This window comes from Grus americana, chromosome 2 (assembly GCF_028858705.1).
Source record: "Grus americana isolate bGruAme1 chromosome 2, bGruAme1.mat, whole genome shotgun sequence".
Lineage (NCBI taxonomy): Eukaryota > Metazoa > Chordata > Aves > Gruiformes > Gruidae > Grus > Grus americana.
The window spans coordinates 128,982,105-129,008,153 of record NC_072853.1 but is presented as its reverse complement, the minus strand read 5'-3'; the positions used below and the strand labels follow the sequence as shown (position 1 = coordinate 129,008,153).

Sequence of the window (26,049 nt, the reverse complement as noted above, 5' to 3'; positions counted from 1 at the left end):
AAGAAGTATTTATTGAAAACATCTGTTTTTTCTACAAGATTATTGTAGAAAGATTATTATCTACCAGCACAAAGGAACTGAAGTTGCAGATTAGCGTTTCTTTTCTAATACATCTAAAACTGTAATTTTCCTTAATCCTGCCTACCAGTGATTTCTTTCTCTTTCCTGAACAGGTCTAGAATTTCATGTCATATTTTCTGTAGTTTATATTGATTGTTACTTAATATCTGTTTAGCATTTGTTATATCTTTCTTAAAAAAAAAATAATTCTTTTCCTTCAGCAGCTGCAACAGGCTGTTATAAAGACTTATTATTTTGTTATATATTATTATTTCTATATTATGTATTTTACTATATATATAATACCTATTTATAACATAACCCCCCTACTTTTAAGGGCTTTAGTAATTAATACTTGGGGTTTTTTCCTTGTAAACTTTATTTGACTTCATAGTAGCCCAGATTCCTAAGCAACAGGTGTAAATAAGCATTATTTACCTTTCTTATTTAAAACCAGTATCATCTCCCTCACCTTATCATGTCAGCATCTAAAAGAAAATCATCAAACTAATTGTGGTAAGAGACATATTGAGGGGACATGCCGAGTTGAAAAAAATCACACTTCCATTGGAATAAATTGTGCCTGGGAGATTTACTAGGAACAAATATGTTTACAGCAGCAGTAGAATAGAAAAAAAAAAAAAGAGTTTATATAGGGACAGATAATTTTTTCTTCAAGCAATATAGCACTAATATTTCCTGGAATTTTTCCTAAAAGGTCTTTGGCCAGATTCTAATGCCATTATACATATATAATTAAATAACATTGGCTCAAATAATCAGAGAGATCAAAGAGCTTGGACTTTGGGGAAAGTATTGCTACCTAAAGAGAATCGATGTAAAATCACATAAAATAAGATGAATTTTAAAAAAAAAAAAAAAAAAAAAAAAAAGGAAGAGCCAGTTGTAACATCTAGGAGAGGGAGATGGTGTAGGAAACTGTCTGCTCTGCAAGTCAGTGGGGTTAATATACCTAAATCATCTAGGTCTGAAGCACAGGACTGAATTACTGCAGTCTAATAAGAAGTCATACATCAACCAGTCCCCAGGTTACTGCTTATATGTATACTACTTGCTCTAAAGGTGCAGGATTTTTCAACTTCATTTAGTTCACAGTAAAAAGAGAGATAAAGTGAGTTGTATTACCTAGCATTTGCTGCAATCTAAATGTGTACCATGGGCAGTTACTGAATCATCTGACTAATCCTAAATTGGGATTCTGCTGTAATTTGATCATATATCTAATCCCAGCAGCATTTATTTTTTAAAAAAAAAAATCAAGCCTAAAGAGAAAAAAAAATATATTGGCACAGGAAAATCAACTGCTTCAGGTAAGATAATCCCGTCTATGGGTAAAGAGGTTCAGCTGGCTACCAGATAATTTTTTACCTCTGGATTATCTCTCTTTTTTTTTCTTTTTCCTTTTTTGTTTCAGGGATTAGAAATTGAGATTGCACAAAACGCATATTGTTCTCTCAAAATTGGAAAAGGTGTATTATTCTGGAAAACATCTTAAGGATTAATAGGATAGTTTGATGAATATCAGTTTATGGTTTTCACTCTTTTTATATCATTTAGGATTGCAACCTGCATTATGCACTAAGTAGAACCTCAATTTTTTTAATGTAATCTTCTTTTCCCTTTGTTGAGCACCAGTTTAAATTGGTATTTTCATACCATTCACTGAGCGGATGTGTCTGTGTGTGAACGTGAGCATGCCATAAGTCTAGAAAGGGATGGCCTGGTAAAGGATGTGACATATCCTACAGAGCTTTAATTCAAGAGAGGTCACCAAACAGTTCCAAACCCCTACAAGCTTGCTCAGAGTTCCCAGCTCATTTACGCCCAACTATGAATAAGTTGTCTTTTCATAGGAACATAGCTAGGGCATGGATTTTCACACTGAAAGCTTGTGAAAAGGAACAGGGTCGCCAATGGGTGAGTAAAAGCCATTGGATCACTCAAATAAGGAAAGGAATAAGTTAGAGCTTTTCAGTTAGATCACAGTATTGGCTTTAGAAATTTTGAATGAAAATAGCACAAAAGCATGTAACCATGGTAATTGTGAACTTGGAAGACATCAGGGTAATGTTGGTCCCAGCCTTCTGATGTTTACTGCTGTGGATACTGTGTAAGAGCTTAATTAGAACAAAATATATAAATAAATTAGGAACTGCAACTGCATGTAGATTAATATTTTTTAATGTAGACACTTTCATAGCTGAAACAACTGGGTTTTGGTTTTGTACAAATGCATTTTCTTTAATCTTTCAGTGTAACTTCGTAGAGTTTTAAACATATCCCATTTCTTACAATAATTTTTTTTTTAAAAAAGGAATGTGTGCCCATATCTTATCACTAGTAGAAATAATAGGCTGAGAGAAGCCATGCAGATCAAACTAGTCAGCCATGAGATCCAACCAGAAGATAAATCAGAGTCAAGTTTGAGTCTGATATTGTACCAAGTGGTTTTATGAGATTTGTCAATCACTGTTTATTTTCTCCGCATGCACCTTAGGGACGTAGTGCCTAACAGGGCTTCTGGTTTACCTCGTGTGGGGTCGGTAGGGAAAGGTGATCAGTCTGCAGGGTAGAGAGAAGGAGGAGCAGCGCTGGAAAAGCAGAAAGGAATGGCATCAACTGGTGCACGCGGTCAGAGGGTGTGAGGAGCAGAAGCCCGTGTTGAGACGCAGCAGCGCAGCCGTGCTGGAGGATGTGGGCTGAAAGCAGCAGGAGCGTGAAAGAGAAGGAGAGGGGATTTGTCTAGGGGGGACCAAGCAGAGCAGTCTTTCTGAGGGCAAATGACCATTGATTTGCTGTTGACTTTTTCTTAATATGATGTGATTCCTCATGACCTGGGGGTGGAAATTAGACCTGAAATAACTGAAAGAAAAACTCCATTTAAATCTTTGGATGTGGCGGGGGAGATGCATAGGTCGTATGATTGCTTGTTCCAAACCCATTGAAATTGGAGATCTTGGATTCTCCCTATTGGGTGCTGCCGGGTCAAGGTCACTTTTGGTTTTGACAGCAGCAAAATTACGTGCTGCTTTGTGGACTGATGCACTTTGCTTCTGTTCAGCTCACAGGCTTACCTGCACAGCAGTAACTGGGGAAGGAGCAAAAGTCTACATCACCAGTCAGGGCAGGCTTCAAATGCAAGGGTGTTTGTTAACAAAACAGGTATATCTATGTTAAAACATGGTACAAATCTGTGGAAAAAAGGCACCTTGTATTTCATACATAACTTAAAGGCTTTTTTTGAAGTCAGTTGGATAGCCTAGGCTTTATTTTGAGCTTTAATTCACATGAGCTCTGACTTTTTGATTTTAACTGAAATTATCTAACTTGAAATAAGAACCCAGCTTTTTTCCTAATGAAGACAAGAATAGAGAAGCTTCACCCTTTCTTTCCTCCCTACATCAAGTATTTGTAAATGAAAATATAAATAATAATAGTGTAAAGATAATATATTAGATGTTCCAGCACAGAATGTAGTGAGTCAGTCAATTAGATATTATCTGCTGTTACTCCTGTTTTATTTTTAAGTAATTTTTTAATGACATTCCTCATGTCAGAGACAACATTTACATCCCCTATTCTGCTTTCCTGAGCACGTAGCATGATCTATGTAGCTTGCAAGATCATTTAAAATTATGTTTTTCAGCTTACATAGGAAAACTTTGCAGTGAGTTAACTTGAGAAATTTTTTTCTGTAGTAATAATACTTATTATTAATGATTACTCCATTGCTGTTTGTCTTATGAGAACTGCTGAAACAGAAAAGAGATTGTAGTTCTTGTCCCAGTCTGAAAAAAACATATCAAATACAGCTTTAAGTATGAAGCTTGCACAGGCTGAAGGTTGTTGTTAGAGCATACTTAAAGATAATATATTCAAACATACCTCCTGAGGAAACTTTTGACCCACTAATTGTCCAAAGATATCAAAGTCATTTCATGTATGCTTTAACAATCAGCTCAGAGATTAAATGTCCCTCTTGTCTGGTTTACAGCTGTAATTTGTAAAATTGTTGTCCTTCGTGCTGTAGAAAATGCTTAAAGCTCACCTCATCTCAGGGCATTTGGAACACAAATTCAGCACTAAAGAAAACCACTAGCGTTAATGCTGTGGAATTGTCTGGAATCTCCAAAGCTTTACAATATTGATGATTGTGTTGAATTTCAAATTGTTCTTTGATGTCAGTGTCATTGGTAGGTAGAAGCTCATGCATGGTAAGATTCACAAACAATTTCTGAAATATTAAATAGTTCATGGGTACTTTCAGAATAGATTATTGTAGGGTTTTTATGTTTAACTACTCTTTCTTGCCTCAATTTGCAATTCTAGTTGCTCTAAGTCTTAATGATAAGAAAAATTTATTCTAAAAAGGAAAAAAAAAAAGATTAATCTTCCACTTTTTAAACAGCAATCCCCAAAAGACTGTGGAACATGTAATTCCTAAAAATAATAAAATCTCTCAGGACAAATGGTTGTTCCTAAATTTGCATAAAGATTTTGTTATGCTTTTAGAAGCTTCTTGCCTCAGGAGTTCTGTTTCATTTTGGATTTTTGATTGTTTGTTTGTTTGTTTGTTTGTTCAGTCCTTCACAACAGCTTTCTCAGTAAGTACTTTAGCACAGCAGTTAAGCTGTAAATAAGGTTGCCCAGATGAAGAAACTGTTTACACCCAAGTATAACTCAGAAAGCTGTCAAGAAATAAAAGATGGATCACACTCACCTACCTCCCTTTGGATTTTTATCTAATGAGTTGGATGCAGAAGGAAGCACTTACATTTCCTATTCATTTTTTTATATATAAATGTTATCTAGGGCTGTTGTCCTAAGTTGCTTTGATAAGAAGGCGGAAAGGGGTGCTGTGCAGAAAAACCTCTAATCTCTTCAATCTTGAACAGTGAATTCCATACGCACATTGATAAGCCTTTGGTGTACTGGACGGCTTAGGGGAATTTAAAGCAAGCATTTATCTCCTTTGCTGATAAAGCTTTAGTTGTTTCACAAATGCTAATGTGCAATGAATAAGCAAATCTTTTTTCTAACTTTGATAACTACACACTGGAGGTTTCTGAGACAAATGAGAATGAGAAGTTTCAAAATACTAGTGGTGTAAATATCCTTATCTTTCTTGCCTTTATCAAGCAAATCTACGTGAAGTAGTTATGTATGTGGCTGGTGCTACCACAATGATCTGTAAATGTGAATAGCAACCAACTGACTCTACTAAGCACCTGTGGAGCTGAACTGACCCCCTTGCTCATTATGAACCATATGAAATCATGCAAATTTCACATCTTAATTGTATTATTGAAAATTTCAGAAAATTTTTGTAGTTTTAAGAACTCTCACCAGCTGAGACTACTTGGTGATCTAATCTAAAATTTGTATATCTCTGATTTTACTTATACATTCTGTTCAGCCTGAGGATTTTGTTGAATGAAAACAGTAATTCTAAAAAGCATGAACCAATTATAACCTGCCAGACCTCAGTCCATGAAACCACATAGCGTCAGATATGTGTCTATGTCACTTTGTGTTAAGGGTTTGCACTAAATCTTGGAAATTAGGATCAACACTGTGCCAAAATGAGAACTCCCCCAAAGATTTCATTCATTTAGGAGACTCAACACTAATGGGTAAAAGGGAGGGAACAGCAGAGATAAAACTGTCAGAGATACCATAGACCCACTACTAGCAGTGTACGGGTTAACTAGTATATGTCAAATTATCTTAGCAGACTGTGTAGCTTCAGATCGCAGAAGACAGCATAAAACATTTCTGTCAGTGAAACCTGGAAAGTAATTCTTTTCCAGACCCAGAGCTGGCATTAGAACTGGGCATTTGATCAAAATGCATCCTAAAGAAATCTTGTCTAATACCTCAAAGGAATGGTCCAACACGATCCCCTCTCTGTGCTGAGTCTCTGTCTGCCTCTTCTCTTTGCTCTCAGTAGTGTATCAGTGGGGGAAAAAAATTGCTTCCTGGCTTCTTGAGTATAATGACTAACAGGCTTGAAGACGAGTTCTTACTTTACCCAGTCTTGGTGTAGCCTACCTAAAGAACTTGTAGGGAGAAATGCAAATCAACCTTTTTTCCCTCAAAAGCTATGAAATTAAGGGAAAACCAGAGTGACTCAATATTGCAAAGGATGATCATGACAGTCACACCTGCCTTTCTTCTCCCTAGCAGATCTATATACATACATTCACCTCTTGTACATTACATGAGTCTGTGCACGTGTTGCGTGCTTGAACGTAACTTGGATATCTTTAGTATGACAGTGTGTTATACAGTATAAAAGTGTTTAACATGAATCCAAATTCAGCAAGTTCATCACATTTGCTATGCCATATTTGATTTCCAAAATGTATTTTCTTAATGTCTGCCCAGTGTATCCTGTTTTGCCTAATTAGCCGATCAGTGGATGAAAACAAGTAAAATTCTGGAGCTGAGTAAACCAACAAAGTTGAATTTATAGCATCATGTAAAGTGAAGTCCACATTTTTTTTTTTTAATTCTTCTCTTTTTTCATTCGTCTTGAGGTGTGGGTGGTAGAGTTGTATGGCTGTAGTTGTTTCACCAAAGGCATGAACTGTTTTCTATTCACAGGTGATATTTTCTGTTTGGCCACAGCTTTGTCCTAAGCCCAAACTGACACTCTTAAATATTAGAAATCTCATTTGATGTCATTGTATTCCAAGCCAGAATCTCCCCTTCTACAGATATCTTTTTCCTTCTTGGGTCTTAGATGTGTTTTGCCTATTATATGGAGATATATCACTCATTTTATGTTTGGATTTGGACCGGCCACCATTATCCATCATCTTTGTTCAGACCTACCGTATCACTGTGAACTTAACCAGCCAAGATGAATCCTCCAGAAACAGTTTTGTTTATAAACAAACCCATAGCAACAACATTTTGAAACTGAGCAGAAAGCCAGCTTTGGCTTTTGTTTTATGTGTCTCATATTCTGGTTAATGCAGACCTTCAAATGATGATGATACAGGATGAAATAACTTGAGCACATCTAAGTATTCTGCAGCAATCAACAAGTTTGATAGCTGTATCAGACATAATTTTCTTAGCAAAAGACAGTGTGTGGATTTCACACCCTCCATGAACTTATGGCATTAGCTATACTTTAACGTGTATTGTTATTACTACACATTTAACATATTGTGGTGGGTTGACCCTGGCTGGGGGCCAGGTGCCCACCAGAGCCGCTCTCTCACTCCCCTCGTTCACTGGACAGGGGAGAAAACGTACAATGGAAAGCTTATGGGTTGAGATAAGGACAGGGAGAGATCAATCACTAATTATCGTCACGAGCAAAACAGACTGATATGCCGGACTGATCTGCTTTTCTTGTCATAAGCAAATCTATTTTTTTCTCAATCATCACTTCTAGTGTGGGGTTTTTTTCCTCTGAATTATGAAAATGATCATGGTAAATTCCATTTCCTTGGCATTTTTTCAATTTTCTGAGATTTTATTAGAAGTTAATACCGGTGATTCAGAAAGTGGCTCTCAGCAAGTTCCACTTAGAATATTAGGTGGAACTTTGTCTTCAAAAGTCTCCTTGAAATGTCTAATGCTTCTTTTACTATATGATAAGCTTCTGTACCATCTGCAGCATCACTTAGAGTGATAAATCTTCCTATTTGATTCCAAAACTAGAGTTTTCATTTTCTTTTTTTTTAGAAAATAAGAGGCAAGTGGACTGAAATATTCTATACATGTGTTCAGTTTTGTTAGTCATTTAAACTTTATGCTTTGTTCTCATTTTCAAATTTGTAATTTTTATAGTCACTGATCTTGTCTGCATTTCATTTATATTCTCTGGGTTATTTTGTATCTTACAATTTTTTAACTTTTTTTGTTTGGTTGGTTTGGTTTTGGTTTTCGTTTTGACTAGGAAGGCTTATTGTTTTTCCTTAATGTCCTGAATGTTAATTCATGCTTAAAATTTGTTCCAAACATACATGTTGCTAAAGCACTTGGGGTCTTCAGAAAAGTTTCTTTTACACTTCCAAGTGCACATCTTAGATTATGTCATATTTTCACTGTGTCAATATATGTATCGTAAGATCATGTTTTCCAGAGCTAAACATTAACTGATTTTTAGTCAAAAATAACTTTCCCTTCCCCCTCTCCCCTCCCCCCCTCCTTAAAATAGATCGCAACACTAATTCATCCCAAATTACCACAGAACATCTAATCCCATGTAAGATAGTTATTATTTTTTAGAAGCTGTTAGGAATTTTTATTACTAAGCATATAGAACAACAAGTATATATCTGAAACTAAGGCACCTATGATGCTGTGTTTATCATCCTACATAATATGAATAGATGATATTTTTCAGTATCTGCCTCTCTTTCTGTGGGCGTAAGTTGTCCTTGCAAAAAGGTATGCATTTGTTGTTTGTGCCTGTGTTTCACTGCCAAAGTATAACAGCCATAAAAGTGAAAGACAAGATTAAATATAGCTGAAAAATCATTTCTACTATCCACATTGAAGAACTTGAAAATAATACACAAAATACCAAAATGTTTTAGAACTGGAGCTATTAACATTTATTTGTTATAAAATTGTAAAACTATGCAACAGAATTATCCTTTCTTTAAGGGATACGCATATGAAAAATATGCATATGACAATGAAATTGATTAAATGTGCACTGTCTTACTACATGTTAAATGAAATTCTAATTAATATTTTATAGAAGCTGATCTATCATAGAAGTGCTTCTCTGATGATGTTTTAAAAACTTTAAGACAAACTCTAGGGAGATGAAACTTTGAAACCTGGTTGGGGTTTTTTCGGTTAAGAGGGAAAAAAAAAATCAAACATATATAATGAAACATGACTGTTTTATAGCAGCTATGAATTTCATCTGATCCTTTTGTGTTTCAGAGCAACATCTAACGTAATATGAATTCACAAAATGAGTATCTCAATGCAAATCTGATTAGAATTAAACGAGATGGAAATTGACACTTTTGTAACACGTTATACCAATGTTTGGCAGTGCTTTAGGCAATCATTCTCGCATCTTGTGCCCCAGAAACCTAGAGGTCTTCAGCTCCAATTCTTCATAGCTTACATCATGACAATGTCCAAGCAGCACATCACAGCAAGCATCTCTACAAATATACTAAAGGAAAGTTTGATATTGCTGTTTTTAAGATGGAAATGCTGTCATAGATACTACATGATCGCAACAGATCTCCTGCTCAAACCTGGATAAGAGTTAGTAATTCATTTGACTGTCAGCTACTCCATTATATTTAAAATGAAATGTAAGCAACTGGGTAAAGTTAGTAGATGGATGGATTTAATTTTCAAACTCCTTTGCCAGAACAATAGTGTAAACTCTGTTATAGGACTTCAACAGTAATTTCTGCGTGGATTGTGTGGCTGCTCTCTTTCAGCATCTGTGTTCATAAGGCATGAAAATGAAGTTCTTAAAAATACTGAATCTGCCTGATCCAAACGTAGACAATGCTAGCCCTAAGCATTTGAGTCCTGTAGATACCACTATGCAATGCTGTCCTGCTATAGTGAGAGTCAAACAATTTCCATTTTTAATGTTCTTTTAATACCAAAAGATTCTAAAATAAAGTTCTGGAAATGATAGATTGCTTTAATATGGACTAGTGGCAATCTATGCCCTCTCAATGAGGCAGAATTTTCCACTGAGCTTTTATTAACATGTCAGATTATTTTATATCAAGTTGATTTACTCATTTAACATGAACCTGCTCAGATACTTTTTCTCTTGCTCTGCTTTACAGTGCTCTCCTTTACTGTAAGTCTACATATTGGCTGTCCTCATTATACTAACAACGTTGTTGAAAAGTGTCGTTCCAAAGCCTTCTTAATTCAGAAGTAATGGCACAGAAAACAAAAACTACAATAAAAAGAAAGAAAATATGGGGAAAAGTGAAAAGCGATGTCCTTGATAAATGGGAAAAATCAGAAAAGGGGAAAAATACCTGACAACTAGAACCTAATAAAATCTGTCTCATTTGAAGACACCTGCATAAATGTTTACATATTCCATTTTTAGTGTACATGTTCTATATAAGTCTAAGGTTTTGATTTTAAATTTTTTTATTTTCATACAAATCATGGGGGAAAAAAAATCTTTTATTGCTCTGTTTTGCATTTTGCTGTGTAGGTTGTGCAAAAGCTTGCAAATGGGACAAAGCTCACCCATTAGTCTTTTTATGGCTCTAGTGGTAGCAATGCTTTGTGTGTCGTATTCTGAAAAAATCTATCCTTCGATTTTGCTGTCTGAGGGGAGTCTGTTTGTTCATACATGCTGGTCTTTGCAGACGTTTCTCATACACTTAATGTAAAATGCAGGATAAAAGGTATATCAGAAATTAAGCATTCATTCTCATGTGCGTATAGCAGGAAGAAAAGTTCTCAGGCCCAGAAAACCTGCCTAGAAAACCAAGAGCAGATGAGTCTACTACTCCTACTAGTAATCCTACTACTACCCATGTTTTAGTTCTACCTTGATTTGCATTAAAGCCAAGTTATGATACAATACAATGTTAGTGTTCATTATGTTTTAATTACGAAGAGACAAAAGTTGAGGTATGCTTAATTTTCAGGATGTCATACCTTTCTTTTTTGTCAGGAATGTGCTGAATTTAACAAACTTACATAGCACAGAAGAAACTAGATGTGAGGAACGGAAATATCCGCATCCAAAAAGAAAACAAATCCCTTGAATAGACTGAAACTATGAAATACTTATACTCTGCGTTTATTTTCATTTACAAGGCAGACATCTTCTTCCTATACCTTCACCCTAGTGGTGGGCAAGATGCTGGATTTCACCAGGGGGTGCTTCACTTGGCACTTCTATGTCCCTTTCCCAAGAGACTGTAAGAAACATCTGTTTGGGCAGCAAACACTTCCCAAACATCTGCACGCTCCTTGCTGTATATGGTGCAGAGCCAGCCCCCAGCAGCTGCTGTTGCCACGTCCCTACAAGAGCAGTGTGTAGAAGCAGCAGCTGAAGGCACATCTTGTGCATCATCTAGCAGACAGAGTCAGTGCTGCCATTGCTGCCATAGACAGAGGCTTAGGGCACAAGGCAATGCAGTTGCCTCCTTGTAACACTTAATAATAGGCTACCTAGATTAGAAATGCAGTTGACAAGTCTGTTACACACTGGAATAACATCTGGAAAGCTGCCTCTCATAACTTGGATATTAAAGAAAGTCCACTGGCTTTCAGGCTGCCAAGACGGTCACCTTGCAGTTGTTATTTTTTAATGAGAAAAAAATCATTCACACTCCGAATATCTTCCTAACACTTGGGATCACTTCTTTCTCTTTTATGAGATTGTCTTCAACATGAGGCATTAAAATTTGCAAGGCAGCAGGCTAATTATCTTGCTGTAAAACACCAGCTTTGATGGTTGTCTGTGCTCTTTTCTGACATTGCAAAAGTTATACAAGTAGTTCTCACTAATGTTGGTAGAAGTTGGGTGCATAGCTCCAGGACAGATTATAGTCTTTGTCTTGTAGGACATGAAAATAATTGAGACTCTGTTGTCAAGACCTGAGCTTTTCTTTGAGTGTTAACGTGTTTTGGCAAGACATGTCAAAACTCTATCTCAAATTGAAAGACATTCATCCTGGAATGTTAGATAGGAACATAAAAAATGCACAAGCCAACAAGAAATTCATATCACTTTTGTGATTTCCACCATAGCTCAAAAGCCTTTTTTTTTTTCACATGAGTTCAGCACTTTTCCACTGATAAACAAATGGTTATCCTTGAGGATGACTTTGTTCTCTGTGCTGAACAGTCATCACTAAAAGAAAGTTTCTATTACACATTTTAAATAAAGTAATTAATGATCTTTTTTTATCTCAAAAGAAATGTAAATAGGTTTTATGCACAAAAATCATACCCTCATTTGTCATTAAGAAAAATACTATACCAATATTTAATACTGTTTAAAATGCAGTGTGGGTTGGGGGTTTTTTTGGGGGGGGTTGTTGGTTTTGGGTTTGGTTGTTTTTTGGGTTTTTTTTAGTTCAAGCTCCCTTTGAACTCAGTGAGTTTTAAATGTTTTAAACATTTTTTTTACTCCTTACAAAGAACAACTTTTTACATCAATTGATTTCACTCTATGTGTGTATATCTCTTACCACCATATTTCATTTGCTTCTGTATTAGATTCTTCATCTGGTTTTTGCCATACGTAAGAAAAACAATCCATGTTATGGCGGATTGCTGGTGTTATCCCCAGGAATCAAGAAATCATTGTCTCTGATTTTGTTCATTCTTTGTCAAGCAGATATTATTTTAAATTTCCGAACAACATATGTCAGCAAGTCTGGCCAAGTTATATTTGAAGCAAGATCTATTTGTATCCACTACGTGACTACCTGGTTTATTATTGATTTAATTGCTGCACTTCCTTTTGATCTTCTTTATGCTTTCAACGTCACTGTGGTAAGTATTAACCTGTCTTTTTTAATTGTTCTTTGTTCAAGAGGTGTTTGTTTCCAGATCTGGAGACTAAAACTGAATGAACGAAAGTAGCTTGGTGTCTTTTTCAGCTTTGTAGCATATTTTTACATTGGATGCTGAAAGAAGGAATACAATGGAATTGTACATGTTGATTAAAAGTATTATAAGATTGAGTGTTGAAGTGGCCATTCATTATCATGAAAGACACATATGTACCATATATTTGATTCAATTATCCTTACTTTGTAAACAGTTGCACTTATGTTAACTTCATTTTTATTTACTGTACTCAAATGCAATTCCTTAAGGCTTTTGCTCTCTTATGCTGCATATATTCAGTCTTTAATTTTTCACGATTCATAAATTGCTGCTGTGGTAAAGTAAATCGTTGTTATGATCAGCATTCTTTACTCAGCCAGGAATCTTCTTTCTCTTTACTTCTAGGTATTCTAGTGCAAAAATTACAGCATCATCGCTAATTTTTGTCTGTTATAACATCTTCTACTTACAGTTGTCAGTAATTTTGGCTTTGGATTTAACTCATGCTTTTTAGGACTATAATGACAAAATGCTTAAGCTGCCTTGAAAAATGTCTGATGTCTAATGTCTGATGAAATCACAGTCATGATGGGTCACAATTATATTGGTTTACTTATGCTAAGACAAAGATTATTCTTCTGATAGCCCTATTAGATTTAGTAGAGTAAGAATCTACTAAACAAAAATACAACAAACAAACAAACCCCCCAAAACCCCTAAACATCCCCTCCTCCTCTGAACCAGCAAGTTTAATTTTAGAAAAAATGTTGGCAGAGGTTTATGAATTTTTGTGGATTTTTCACATAAGAGATTTAGTCTTTTAAGCTGTTCACTTTCTAATTCTTAAAATTTTGATCTTTTGTAAACAGATGCACTCAACCTCATTTTCATTAAATGTGAGTTACACACAAGTACATAGATGACAACATAGACACATAACAGAAAAAAACCACAAAACCAACCAAAACCAGAAAAACACTAGTCAGGAAGCCTCCCATGTAAGGTATCATGTTTGATTTTATCATTTAGTTCCATTTCCTTTGATGATCTTCCTTTTCACTCTATATGTTAAAGAACAGTCAATCTGATGCTAATGCAGTAGCTTTTAAAACCAGAAAGTTAATAATTCCACATTCTTCAATCACTGATTTTTATAACGGGTGGGTAATCTATTTAAATACACTAGTATCTCAGTTTCTTCCTTTACATTAAAACCAAACAGCCAGCATAACTGTGTTGGTTTCATTTCCATTAAGAATTTTTCATTCAATGAACCAGGTCTGATCTTTTCCTTCAAGGAGAAAATTAAAAAAACAAAATTGATCTTTTTTTCTTTTTATTTTTCTTTTTTTTTTTTTTTCCATTGAGAAGATTGATATGCTTTCTGTACTGAATTCTGGAAAAGAAAGTATTACTCAATAATTATTTTTACTGTTAAAATATCAATATTAAAAATGCTACCGTAATATGATTAATACACGTCTCCTGTCGTATTTTTAAAAAAAATTCCCTAATAAGATCACTAATACGGTGACTAAAAATATCCAGGGACACTGAAATGTCCCTCTATTATTAGTGGATTTTTAATGAGATAATTAATGATAGACCAAGTCCTAACACTAAGTCCCACATAATAAATTATATGGGCATGTTGAACTCAAAATTAACACTGACTGACAGGCATAGCTCCCTGAATGCTCCAAGAGTTAAACACCTTGTTAAAAGTTTTTGCAAGGTCCGGTCTGCTCCCTTCATTTGCTTTGGCCTAACTTTGGTAGCTGCCTGCCATCTGGTAAAGACTACTACACAGTAGAGATTCAAGGGCCACTGGTAACTGAGAGCAAATCCAGAATTTGGGAGTCTGCACCCTGCATTCACCGCAGCAGACTCGGTCATTTTGTTCTTTCTATGATTCCTCGATGGAACAGAGTGCCTTACTGTATCATAGTTCCCTTCGTGGCAAGACAAGGCAACTGTTCATATAATTCTCAAGATAACAATAACTATCAACTGTTTCAAGAGCGGGGGGAGGTGTTAATCATATTCCATGGTTTTCAGACTTTATGATTTAATAAGCCATTTCCTCATGTCTGTTCTCAGATTTTCACTCCATCGACTCTCAGATGTTGCCTCAACAGAACGGTGAGAAGGGGCATCAGGGAGCATCTCACTCCTTTGCTGTTCAGGCCCCGGCACAAACGCCAAACCTTTAGGGATGCTCTAAACTCTGCAAGCTATAGGTATAGTGCCATACATACCTAGGTATGTATGGCACATAAGTGTCATCCTCCAGTTGGACATTTGTGGAGTTAGAGTGGGTAAAAAAGCTGTGGAGTCTCTCACCATCCTTGGAGATAAAGAAAAAAAGTGAAACTGTATGAGCTGGCTCTACTGCCTTTACACCTTGAAGGGATTCTGCCCTACCACTAAATGGGTGATTCTTTGGAGGTCTGAGACCTCAGACGTGTTCCTGCCTAACCTCAGTGCTTGCTGAGACCCCAGATCCTTCCATCCTTGTATTCATCTGGCATAAAGGATCCCTTAATCTGTGGAAATGTGGTGTGAAATGCTGCCGAAGTAAAAACCAGGCCATTAAGCACCAGTTATAATGACTGAATTTGCTCCTCTCTGAGTAACTATTGGTGGTTATAGAGTAAGAGTATCATTTTGTGAGGAAAATCAACTAACCAAGCACACAAAAAGGATTAAAGATCCCTGCGACTAGTCATTTCTTAAAATGTATCATGTTTCCTTATTAATTTCTTTTTGCCATAGGAGGTGATTCTTCCAAGCAGAGAATTTTGTCACTAGTTTGTAGTTAACTTTATTCCTCAGTACTTCTCAGCACTATGCTATGACTGAGTTTGTGTTAGATTTAGATAAAATTCTGTCTCTGTCATTTTGACAGAAAAAGGTTAACTGAGCTAGTCTAAAATGATTAACCAAATGGAAAATTTAGATGGTTTTATACCTGCAGGCAAAGCAAAATCTATGCAGGCACAAGTATGAGTGCTGACTCCTCATTTTGTCTTTCTAAATTTGTGACATAGAAAAGAAAGCTGCCTGATGGCATTTCAGGTCTTCCAATGACAGATTGGACACTATACAAGAAGAGTGTTTGGCATGACTAATGAGAAAATCCAGTGCAATTACATGTGATTAATTGCATCATGTTCAAATTTATGCAGAAATTATTTTGAAATGAGAGGTATTTAGGCCTTAAAATGAAACATGTCTGCACATTAAAAAGAATATTATGATATCTGATTCACTGTTTTTATATCTACCAGTGTTCTGTAACATAACAAAAGCGGTCAGAATTTAGTGACCAGTGATAACTAGCAGGGTTCACTTATTATTGTAACAGCCATTTTGAAATTTCTTATTTGTAAGAATCTAATAAAAAGTAATTTCACATAAGTTATCATTTTTTAGTTGTGATGTGGTAGAACATAGTCACCCATGTAGAGATAAGGCTCCAGTGTGAAGGCCAGAGCACATATACAACCATTATACATACAATCATTATATATATGTTTATATAGTACTACAACACCTTGGAAACTCAGTGATGAATTAACCCCTTTATGTTAAGAGTGCAACAGAACCATGTTTGGTTCCAACAAGCTGATGAGAGAGAAGAAAAGGAGACTTTGGGAAATTAATTACTACAGAAAAAAAGGCAGTTGGTATAGTGGCATGGCATTCAATTAGAATAATTATATTTTAATAGTTATATGATTGTATTAATACAAACATGGCAATTGCTTCAAATATTTGACAGTCTTCTGCCACAGACTTGCAAATATTCTTGTACTTAAGACCACAGACATCATTAATTTCATTGACTTATTGTAGATGACATAAGATGGATAAAAGAAATGCAAGCAGAGAAGACACCATAATTGTTTGTGTGCTCTAATGTCAGACCTTATTCCAGACAGCAGTGAACTTCAAAGTGTTTTAAATAAGTGTCATGGTTTTGTTTTTCTTTTTTCCCCAGCTATGTACATGAGAAAAAATCTAAAGGTTCTTGAGGAAAAAAAAAAAGAAAGAATGGGCAGTGAATACTGCATGAAGAAGCTCATGGGAAAATTACTTACGCACTATCAAAACTGCAGTAGAAAAAAAAAAAAGAATATTCGTAGATCTTTTATTTTCTTTTTTACAGGTTTCCCACCTACTTAATTGCTGAAAGTGGAATAAAATCAATGAATCATTAAGTCTTCATTAATAAATCTAAAACACCCCATGTTACAGAATTTATCAGTCAACCTGGACTTAGATGTTAGTGAATGTACACCTATAAAATAAAGATTTCAGAGCATTAGTTTTGGTAACAGAAGCAGAAAGGCTTGGCTTCAGGTTATTCTGGATTAGCAAAAGCAAAAGGATGTAGATCCAGCTGTGCTTTAAGACTTTCTTTTCAGAGAGCTCATTACTGTGCTCTGGGAAGGTTGTAGGAAGCCCTGTCAAGTTTGATGTTATTTTTCTAGCTGATGCATGTATCCTGTATTAGTCAGGTACCTAGTAGGCATTAGTCCTAATGTCTCATTAGTGAAGGGGAAAAAAAATCTCACTGTTAATGAAAATTATGCTATTTAATCTTCAAAAAATTAAATTAAAAATATTTGGGATCCTAATCTGCCTATTGTTTGCTAAATCTACCCAACAGCTGAAACATGAGCCAAGTACACCCCGTGCAAAACTGGGAGCTGTGCACACTCTGGTGTGGATGTAGGTTGGAGGATGCTCTGGAGGGGATGGGGTCATCCAGAGACATTGCTGCATCTCCTCTGGTGCTAGAGCCTATCTACTTCATAAACTGATGTATACTAAGGGTGCTGAGCAGATTAGGTGCTGCTTTTGGCACATACCCTTGAAAGGCAGTATTTTAGGTAAGGAATTTAAGAAATAGTATTAGAAGTATTAATACAAGGGGTTTTTGGTTTTTTACTCCAACTTAATAGAGAGCAGTAAAACGTGCTTAGGCCCCTGAACACAGGTTTAAATCTGAAGAACAAATCTGATTCTCCACTCATTTCTCTGCTTCTTTGTTCTGCAAAATATCTGCTATATGTTATTGCCTCTTCGAGGCTTAATTATTAAGCTGGTTTAATCTCATACATAGTTGAGTTAGGCCTACTATTCGGCTGTTAGCAGAAACTGAAAATCATCGTGTGCTTGAATAAGTTTATTTTGTGGTTTCATACTGGAATCAAATTAACATTGGTCTTTTTCACAATTATGTTTCTCTTCTAGTGCAGGGAAGGATCCATTTTTGCACAAATACAATTTTTGAAGTTAAATCTGAATAAAGACTTTGCAGGAAAAAAAGACAAAAGATCTCCCAGTGTTTCAAGTTTGTTTAGTTTAAATCAGAAATAGTAAATATGTATGTACACAGCAAAAGTAAATGCTTTTTTTTTTTTTAAACCATCTTCTTTGCTATTCTGTGCTGTCTTAAGATTTAGTCTAAACATATTATGCAGCTATGTAACTGAATGAAGAATGGACAAAAATTCATAGAGCTTTAGAAGATAGCTTCCTTTCATTGAAACAAGAGAACTGTGTGGTAGAAGTCAACTGCTGACAAGTTGTTTTCTCTCCCTGTTCTCCTAGGTTTCCCTTGTCCACCTCCTAAAGACAGTGCGGTTGCTACGCCTCTTGCGTCTCCTTCAGAAGTTGGATCGTTACTCCCAGCACAGCACAATTGTTCTCACGCTTCTCATGTCCATGTTTGCCTTGCTTGCTCACTGGATGGCCTGCATTTGGTATGTCATAGGGAAAAGGGAGATGGAACAGAATAACCCCCTTACCTGGGACATAGGTAAGTCCTTTCTGCCATATACATATACATAAACATGTACGCACAAGTTATTTATGCATATATGTGTATATAAATATATAAACCCACATGTATAAGTCACTCAGTATTTCTTTTTAGTTTAATTTTATATAATTATTTAGTGGTTTGTAGAGAAAAGGAAGAGATTGGTGCTCTGAATTTCAGGTCAATCTGAAAATGAGGGTTAAAATGAAAAGAAAATGGGAAAAGTAGAAAACAATGAGATTTTTAAGAATGATTCAATGTTTGGGCAATTGAGGATTTGGATAGCAAAGGGCTAGATAGACTGTGTAGAAGAGTAGATGAGAAAGTTCATCCTATTTTTGCAAATTAGGCAAATTCTTCAACAGAGTCATTCCCTTAAGTGTGCTGATTATTCCATACTATACATTGAAACAGATAGGCCCTGAAATGCCTTCAAGTTAAAAACTCCCTTCGGAAATATTGTCTAGCTGGTTTACAGGCTTTGCTCTTTTGCACAGCAGACAAGGTGTTTGTCAGTGGAGAGAGAGTTTCGGAATGCTCAAGTTTGATCCAATGTTTAGTTTCTACCCCAGCCTTCATTCTGATTTCATGAAATATTCCAGATTGATGCTTTAAATTAAAAAAAAAAAAAGGCTTTTCCTTTTTTGTTTAAGGTTTATTATTATTTCTAAGGGTTGTATCCATGTGTGGTGGTACTACAGGAAACCAATATACCTCGTATAGGTGCCTGACATCATCAATATCAAGCATCCCTTTTTCTCCCTTTTCTTTCTGGTTCCTCGTGTTCTATCTTTTAAATTCTACTTGTATTTACCTTTAGCCTAAATGTATTAGGTGTTCATTGAAACAGGAGAGGAAACAAGGCCAGAGATAAAATTAACTGGAAGAGGGAAGCCCTGCTTGTTTTCTTTATGCTGTTAGATACTAAAGACACGATTAAAAAGTGTATTAATAATTTAGAATATGTAAGTTATCTGTGAGAGGAAAAGAATGCATCTGTGTCTCTTTCATAAACAAAGAGTAGCTAATGGTGAGACAGAGTTTCCCAACAGAAAAAAATATTTGGTGGAGGGAAATGATGCAAACACCTGTGACCAAGGGCTCAATGACGTACATTCAAACTGCAGGATGCCCTATTCTTACCTCCTTTAATTTCTTTCTTCTCTCTTAACCCCATTATCATCTATCTAAATATCATCTAAGGATAAGTCTGAAGGAAAAATGACAAGTATGTTAAAGGTGCCTGACCTTAGATGAGGTGAGGATGCTGGGTCAGGAAGAGGAAAAGAAGAAAGAAAGTCCAATAAATACATCTCTCCAGTTTGTCCATAGGTTACTGAAAGCTTTGTGGAGTCGTTTTATTCTTCTGCTTAGTTGTTTATTTCTCCTTCCCTTTGTAAACCAGGTCTGTGACCTGCTGCTGAACTCCTCATAGAGTGCAAACCTCTCAAAGAAAAGACTGCAGCTGTAGGGGAGAATATACAAAGAAAGCTCACTGTGCACAAATTGGTCAAATACTGCTAACAGAAAAACAAATCCAGATAATAACAATAATAAAAAAAAAAAAAAGAAGAGTCTCTCTGGTGGGAAGTACCTATGAAGACACATTGTCAGCCTATGTAGGCCACAAATGACAGCTGATTTCAAAGCATTCTATTGCAGTCCCAGTGATGAGGATGGGCTGCATCCTCGCTCCCCAGCGGGGCTGCTGGCAGCGCTCCCCATGCAGCCTCTCCCTCTCCCTGTTCCCTGAGCCACGGCCGCATTCAGGAAATTCTCCTCATATCCCCTGGGGCTCTTGACATTTACTGCTACGAAAACATTAACTTTCACCCCTCAGTTTTGTCCTCTCTTGGGCAAATGCCAGTAATAAGCAGATGTCCCAATAGCCTCGTTAGAACAAATCCCAATTTAAAACTGGAACAGAGCCACTCCGCAGAAGTCCCATTTGCGTCTCAGTGAAGAGTGTTGTGTCTGGGTTATCATGCACTGAGCATCTTCTAGCAGGATTCCTAGGCAGGAACTGCTCCTTAACAGCCTCTCACCACTGGCTTATCTCAACGTGGGACTCGATGACCTTCCCTGGACGGCCGCAGGCAACACGCCTCCCTCTTGGATGGGCCGAGGCACTTCTCGGTGCTCTCTGCTCTTAGGCTTTAGGCTCCTACCTGGCAAAAGGGCTTCGCTGTTGAGCTTACAGCCTGATTTTATTTTAGATTTTTTTTTTTTTTCCAGAAGTGTGTTTTTGCATTTTTGGTCTGGAAAGCTGTTCTACCACTTTCATGGATAGTCACTAAAATATTTAGATGCTAGAAATGCATAATAAATATTAAAGTGCAACGACTCCTGCAAAGCTCATGCAGACATTAGTTCTGTATCTGTCAGAATGTTTATTTCTAAAGTTCTCTCTAGCAATAAGTTAAATCCTTTATGGCTTTGCGGATTTGTTTGGGGAATTTTTTGTTTATTTTTTAAGGGAAACAGTTTTAAAATGCTAAAGTATTAGAAATTGGTTCTACAAAAAAGAGCTCAGAAAACTCCAGATACCTGGCATGAAGCCATTATTTTGCACTTCAGCACTGATAAAATTCCTGTTTAAGCATACGTGTCACATATGAGGAGAAAAATATTATGCAATTTCTTCAATCAGTTCAAATGCTGTTGCTCTCCACATGCAAACTACTTGCTAGTGAAATGCAATGAAGTTAAGTCTTGGCCCTCTGTATGCTGTAATTTTTGCTACTCTGGTGATACACAGCTGTTTATATTTAGCTAGCCTTTCTTTTCACCTTAAGAAAACTTCAAATGACCGGTCCACTACACCTTACAGCATCCATGTGGGCAACATATTGAGGGGAGAATGGAAGGTGTGATTTAGGGTATGAGTGATTAAGCAAAGTAAAATGAGATCTGGAGATCATAATAAATCACAAACAAATAATGCACACAGGAGAAATCTTGCTTTGGGGTGTAATAAAGGTAGTGTTATTGTAAGACACCGAGGATATTCTGTTCTGTATGAAGGCCTCGACTGGAAACTTTTGTGCAATTTTGGAGACATTTCTTACTGCAGGTAAAGCAGTAGAGTACGATCCTTAGTCTTGTATTTACGGGTTTTAATTTTTAAACTTTTAATTTTATTACTGGAGACTCAAGTTTCCGTCACTGGATCTTATAAAAAGTTCAGTCCAGGCATTAGGAGGCTTTCTAATTGGCAGCATTAAAAAAATACCACACACAAAAATTAGAATTCCTATACCTTTTTTATTAAAGGGAATGTGTCTTCCCCTTGGAAAGTATGCTTTTTATTCTTCACTGGAGTGTCTCAGGCGGTGTCTGCCTGGAGAACTACTACCCTGGGTACAGATGCTCCAATGAATGCAACAGCTGAAATACAGGGACAGGTTTGTTCTAGGAAAGGAAAACCATGCCAAGAATTAAAAGATTTCTTTGCTTTTTATGTTTGCTTCTATTTTGGGGGCGGAAAGGCAGAGGGAGAAAAAAGCTTTTAGCAACCTCCTTACTCCATTTAGTGTTTCCTCAGAAAGACTGCAGCACAAATTTCAAGACCAAGGTTTTGCTAACACTTAAAGCAAACATTTTAAAGCTGCAGCACTGTTAACATAATAGTTTGGACCTTGCTGTGCTATCAGATATGCACCATAGCCCAGATCTCACAACATTGACTTTAGTGGGAGTAGCATTTGGTTCTGCGTATCTATTTCTCTGGCTAATTTAAACAAATGAGGTGCTTAATTTGCATTTGGATTGGGGCAATGAGAGTGATAAAGTTCTCCCTATGAAAATACCCAGAACAAAATGTGTATTTGCTTTGTTCTTGCTGGCCCTAATTGTTTTTATTAAAAAAATCTTTATTTCATTTTTTGTCCTTATTCAGACAACATTACCATTGCAAATAATTTAAAATCATGGTTAAATTTACAAATTTAACTATGTGGTTGCAAAATGAGAAAGATGGACTGTCTGGGAATATTATTCAGGAACTGTCACGACATGGTGGCATTGGGACATTTACCAGTGTAGTACAATGTTAAAATCTGGATCTCTTGCTTAGCTCTAGTATTGCTATTTTAACTGATTACATGAGGTATTTGGAAGATATGCAGTATGGGCACTGTTTTCAGGTGCTAGAAGCCTTCACCTCTGCAAGTTCTCCCATCTCCGGAAACAGCTGTTCCACATGTAGCAGCTCGACTCTAACATCTGATAAAAACATGACTCCTGGACTGGTCATTCCCACCCACCTGAGACAGTGGTACGCTCCTTGTCCTGCTTTTCCCTCCCAGCTTTTTCAAATCCCTCTCTGTTACATTCCACCTTGTTCCCCTCATTTGTTCTCCTTGGTGAAACAGATGTTTCCCTGAGACACGGCATGATTTTCAGCAACCTATAAAAATAAGATTAATTTTCCATTAGCCGACACAGAGTAGAGGCTAGACTGTGTTGTGGTTCCTGGCTGATCCTACTGCTCTAATTCCATTGACTTCAGTACGTTGGCTCTCATTTCTATAGGTTTAACTGGTATCAGATTTGGGCATAGGTTCTTTATTTGCTGTCTGCTGTTTTGGATTAGTATATACTGAGATATTCCCCTTCAAGTTCTTATCAAATATAAGAAATGACTTTTCGATCTGTTTCTATGGGAAACAGATAATACTGAAAAATGTTTCCTGTTGCTAAGGGCATTCATTCTGAGAACCATATGAGCTGTTGAAACTCAGCTGTCTTGAGTGTAGTGGGGAGATTAGGAGAAGGCCAAGAGTCAGGATGTTGGTTGCTTTAGATAGTCAAAACTGTCAGGTATAATTTGTGTAATTGTCTTGAAAAAAAATTCATTCCTGTCCAGGAGAAATTCAGCTGTAACTTTTCATTAGTCCACCCACTTACAACATTTGGACTATGGATATGGAGGAGTTGCTATCAAAGCAAAATTTAAAAAAAAAAAAAAACAAAAAAAACCCCACAAAACCCCAAACAAAACAAAACCCCAAACAAACAATAACAACAACAAAAACCCAAAAAATGTGCTTTTATAGAAAATACAGTGTATGTGTTTACTTTGAAAGAAGTTTTAAAATCAGGTCTGTAAAGGGTATTCTTTAGTTATTTAAATCTTTATTTCAATAAAATACCTCTACTCTCATCTCAGGTTTTTACTCATTTTCTATTAGTTTTGTAATTTACAGCACTTCTGAAAACAAGAGCTCAATCGTAACTGAACCACTGTACTTTCACATACTCTGCAATAGCGAACTTCCACACATGCATTTTGTTTATCACATACTTGCAGTCAGAGCCTTTAAAGGTGAAGGATTTACACCCTGAATTAGTTCTCAGGGCAATGGGTGGCAGATATAGGTGCAGAATTAGGTGCACAGCACCTGAGTGGAACCAGTAGGAAATGCTTAAAATAGGGTTTTCACTTGGGGTTTATATGCCTTACTTTGGGCTGCAGGGAAGTTATAAGCCATTGTCACAGATGCTGAAGGATGTATATGTACCACATAATGGAATTTAACATTGAAATCCCTCAAATAGCATTGATCCAAGCTGGTAAATCTAGAAATGTTGAGCTTCCTGAAAGTTTGCCTGTATTTGCTCAGTGTTGCACCCGTGCTAGTAAGGATTGCCCCTTTCTGCAGCAGTTCATGCACTCCTCTGACTTTGCACAAGTTGCTCGGGGTTGTCTCCATCTAGAGCAAAGATGTGAAGCAGGTTGTTCCGGTGAAAAACAAAACAAGAGGCCACTGATTTGGTTTGGTCACAGAAGGAGGGAGAGTCATTGTTACCAAATTTCACTGTTCTTCAGCATGGGATTCAGGCACTGGAACTTGTGTCTAAGGTATGGAAGATACAAAGCAAATCTCTGTAAGAGAGCACCATATCCTGCTGTACAGGTTACTTCATTCGGCATTCTTTCTGGGCAGCTCTCTTCCTTGAGTTCTGGAGGTTTTTTCCCTTCCCAAACTGATGGGATTTCAACAGAGCAGTGGCCAATGCCCAAGTCTCTACCCAGAGTCTCCAGTACCCAGGTGAAGACAGAGATGTAGGCTTGCACTCTCCAAGGCTGAGGACAATAGGCATCTGAAGTCTTTCATGTTTCTTTTTACTAGTGAGGTATTAAGTGAAATGAAAATTCACATACTCTTTTGCAATTAAATTCGCTAGTTATACAGTGGTGAGTGAGAGAGGAAGAACAAGAGTTCACAACTACATTGGGGATTTAGATGCAGGGGCAAGGTGGATGAAGCATCCCCACTGAGTGCAGATAGGAGAGAAGCTCTGAGTGTCTTAATCGTGCAAAGATGGTGGCATTTCAAACAGAAGTCAGCTGATACTGACTGTACAAAATGTAACTGTCTAATGTCTTAGTTGTAAACATTAGGTTACACTCTTGAGCTTGGGTTCCTAAATTCTGTGCAAGTCCTTTGTTGGTCCCTGGTAGCTTCAGTCCTATCAGAATTTTGTGAGCCAGCATCAAGCTGGAATAGCCATTAAGAGAGTCATTGCCTTGTAACTCTCTTGAGTTTCAACAGTTTGGGAAGTTTTCAGCACTGGGAACCTTTTTCTAAACTTATGCTAAGAAACCTGAGGCACTCTTTGTTAGTTTTCTTAAGGTCCTGAGCACTTCTCCCAGGAATTCTGAAGGTGCAGATTTAAGCATATCCTTGACATTAGCTACTTGTGGCATTGGTATATTCATTCAGGATAAAACTCGGGCTATCTTCTTTTCAGAAGAAAGACTATTTTTAGTTGTGTGTATCTGATAGTTCTTCCTCAAACAATGTACGTGTCATGGTTCAGCCCCAGCCAGCAGCTGAGCACCGTGCAGCCGCTCGCTCATCCCCCACCACCGGCAGGATGGGGAGGAGAATGGGAAGACAAAGGTGAAACTCGTGGGTTGGGGTAAGGACGGTTTACTGGGCTGGCAAAGGGAGAGGGAAATAACAACAACAGTACTTATTACACAATATACAAAACAGGTGATAACACAAGGCAATTTACCGACAATTTACTGCCCAGCCCACACTCAGACTGTCCTGAAGCCACCCCACCGCTCCGCGACCAGCCCACTTTTATGGTGAGCATGATGTCATATGGTATGGAATAACCCTTTGGCTAGTTTGGGTCACCAGTCCTGGCTGTGTCCCCTCCCAGCTCCTTCTGAAAATTAACTCTATCCTAGCTGAAACCAGTACAGTATGTTAGTGAACTAATACAAGTTTCTGGTGCTCTTGGACCCAGCATAACCATGAAGTAACAGTAGAAATGATACTGGAAATATCTGCGTCATTGCTCCCATTCTTGGACAATATAATATATAATTTGTTAAAGCAATAATTAGTTAACTCTTGACTCTTAGTATTTTCAAATTATATTAATCTTCATAATGTATTGTAGAAGCAGGTAAATATTCATGTATCGCAAAGTTTTTGCAAAGCAGTTCAATGGCTTAAATGGCTAGAAGTGACAAAAGAGTTGGTATCAAAGTTGAGATAAAGGCTTGGGGTTTATTTTTCTTTTTTTATATATGAATTGTCTTAACTATTAATGGTCCCAGATCATTCCAG

At 36.8% G+C, this 26,049-nt stretch overlaps 1 protein-coding gene across 1 annotated transcript in view; it reads left to right on the top strand.

The window, feature by feature from the left end:
• The window catches only part of KCNH8 (potassium voltage-gated channel subfamily H member 8), a 204,338-nt gene that overhangs the window by 103,571 nt on the left and 74,718 nt on the right, over positions 1–26,049 (top strand). The window contains exons 6-7 of the mRNA XM_054814283.1: positions 12,410–12,567; positions 18,247–18,454. Of these exons, the coding sequence (XP_054670258.1) occupies positions 12,410–12,567; positions 18,247–18,454 (366 nt within the window). The remainder of the gene's footprint in view (positions 1–12,409; positions 12,568–18,246; positions 18,455–26,049) is intronic.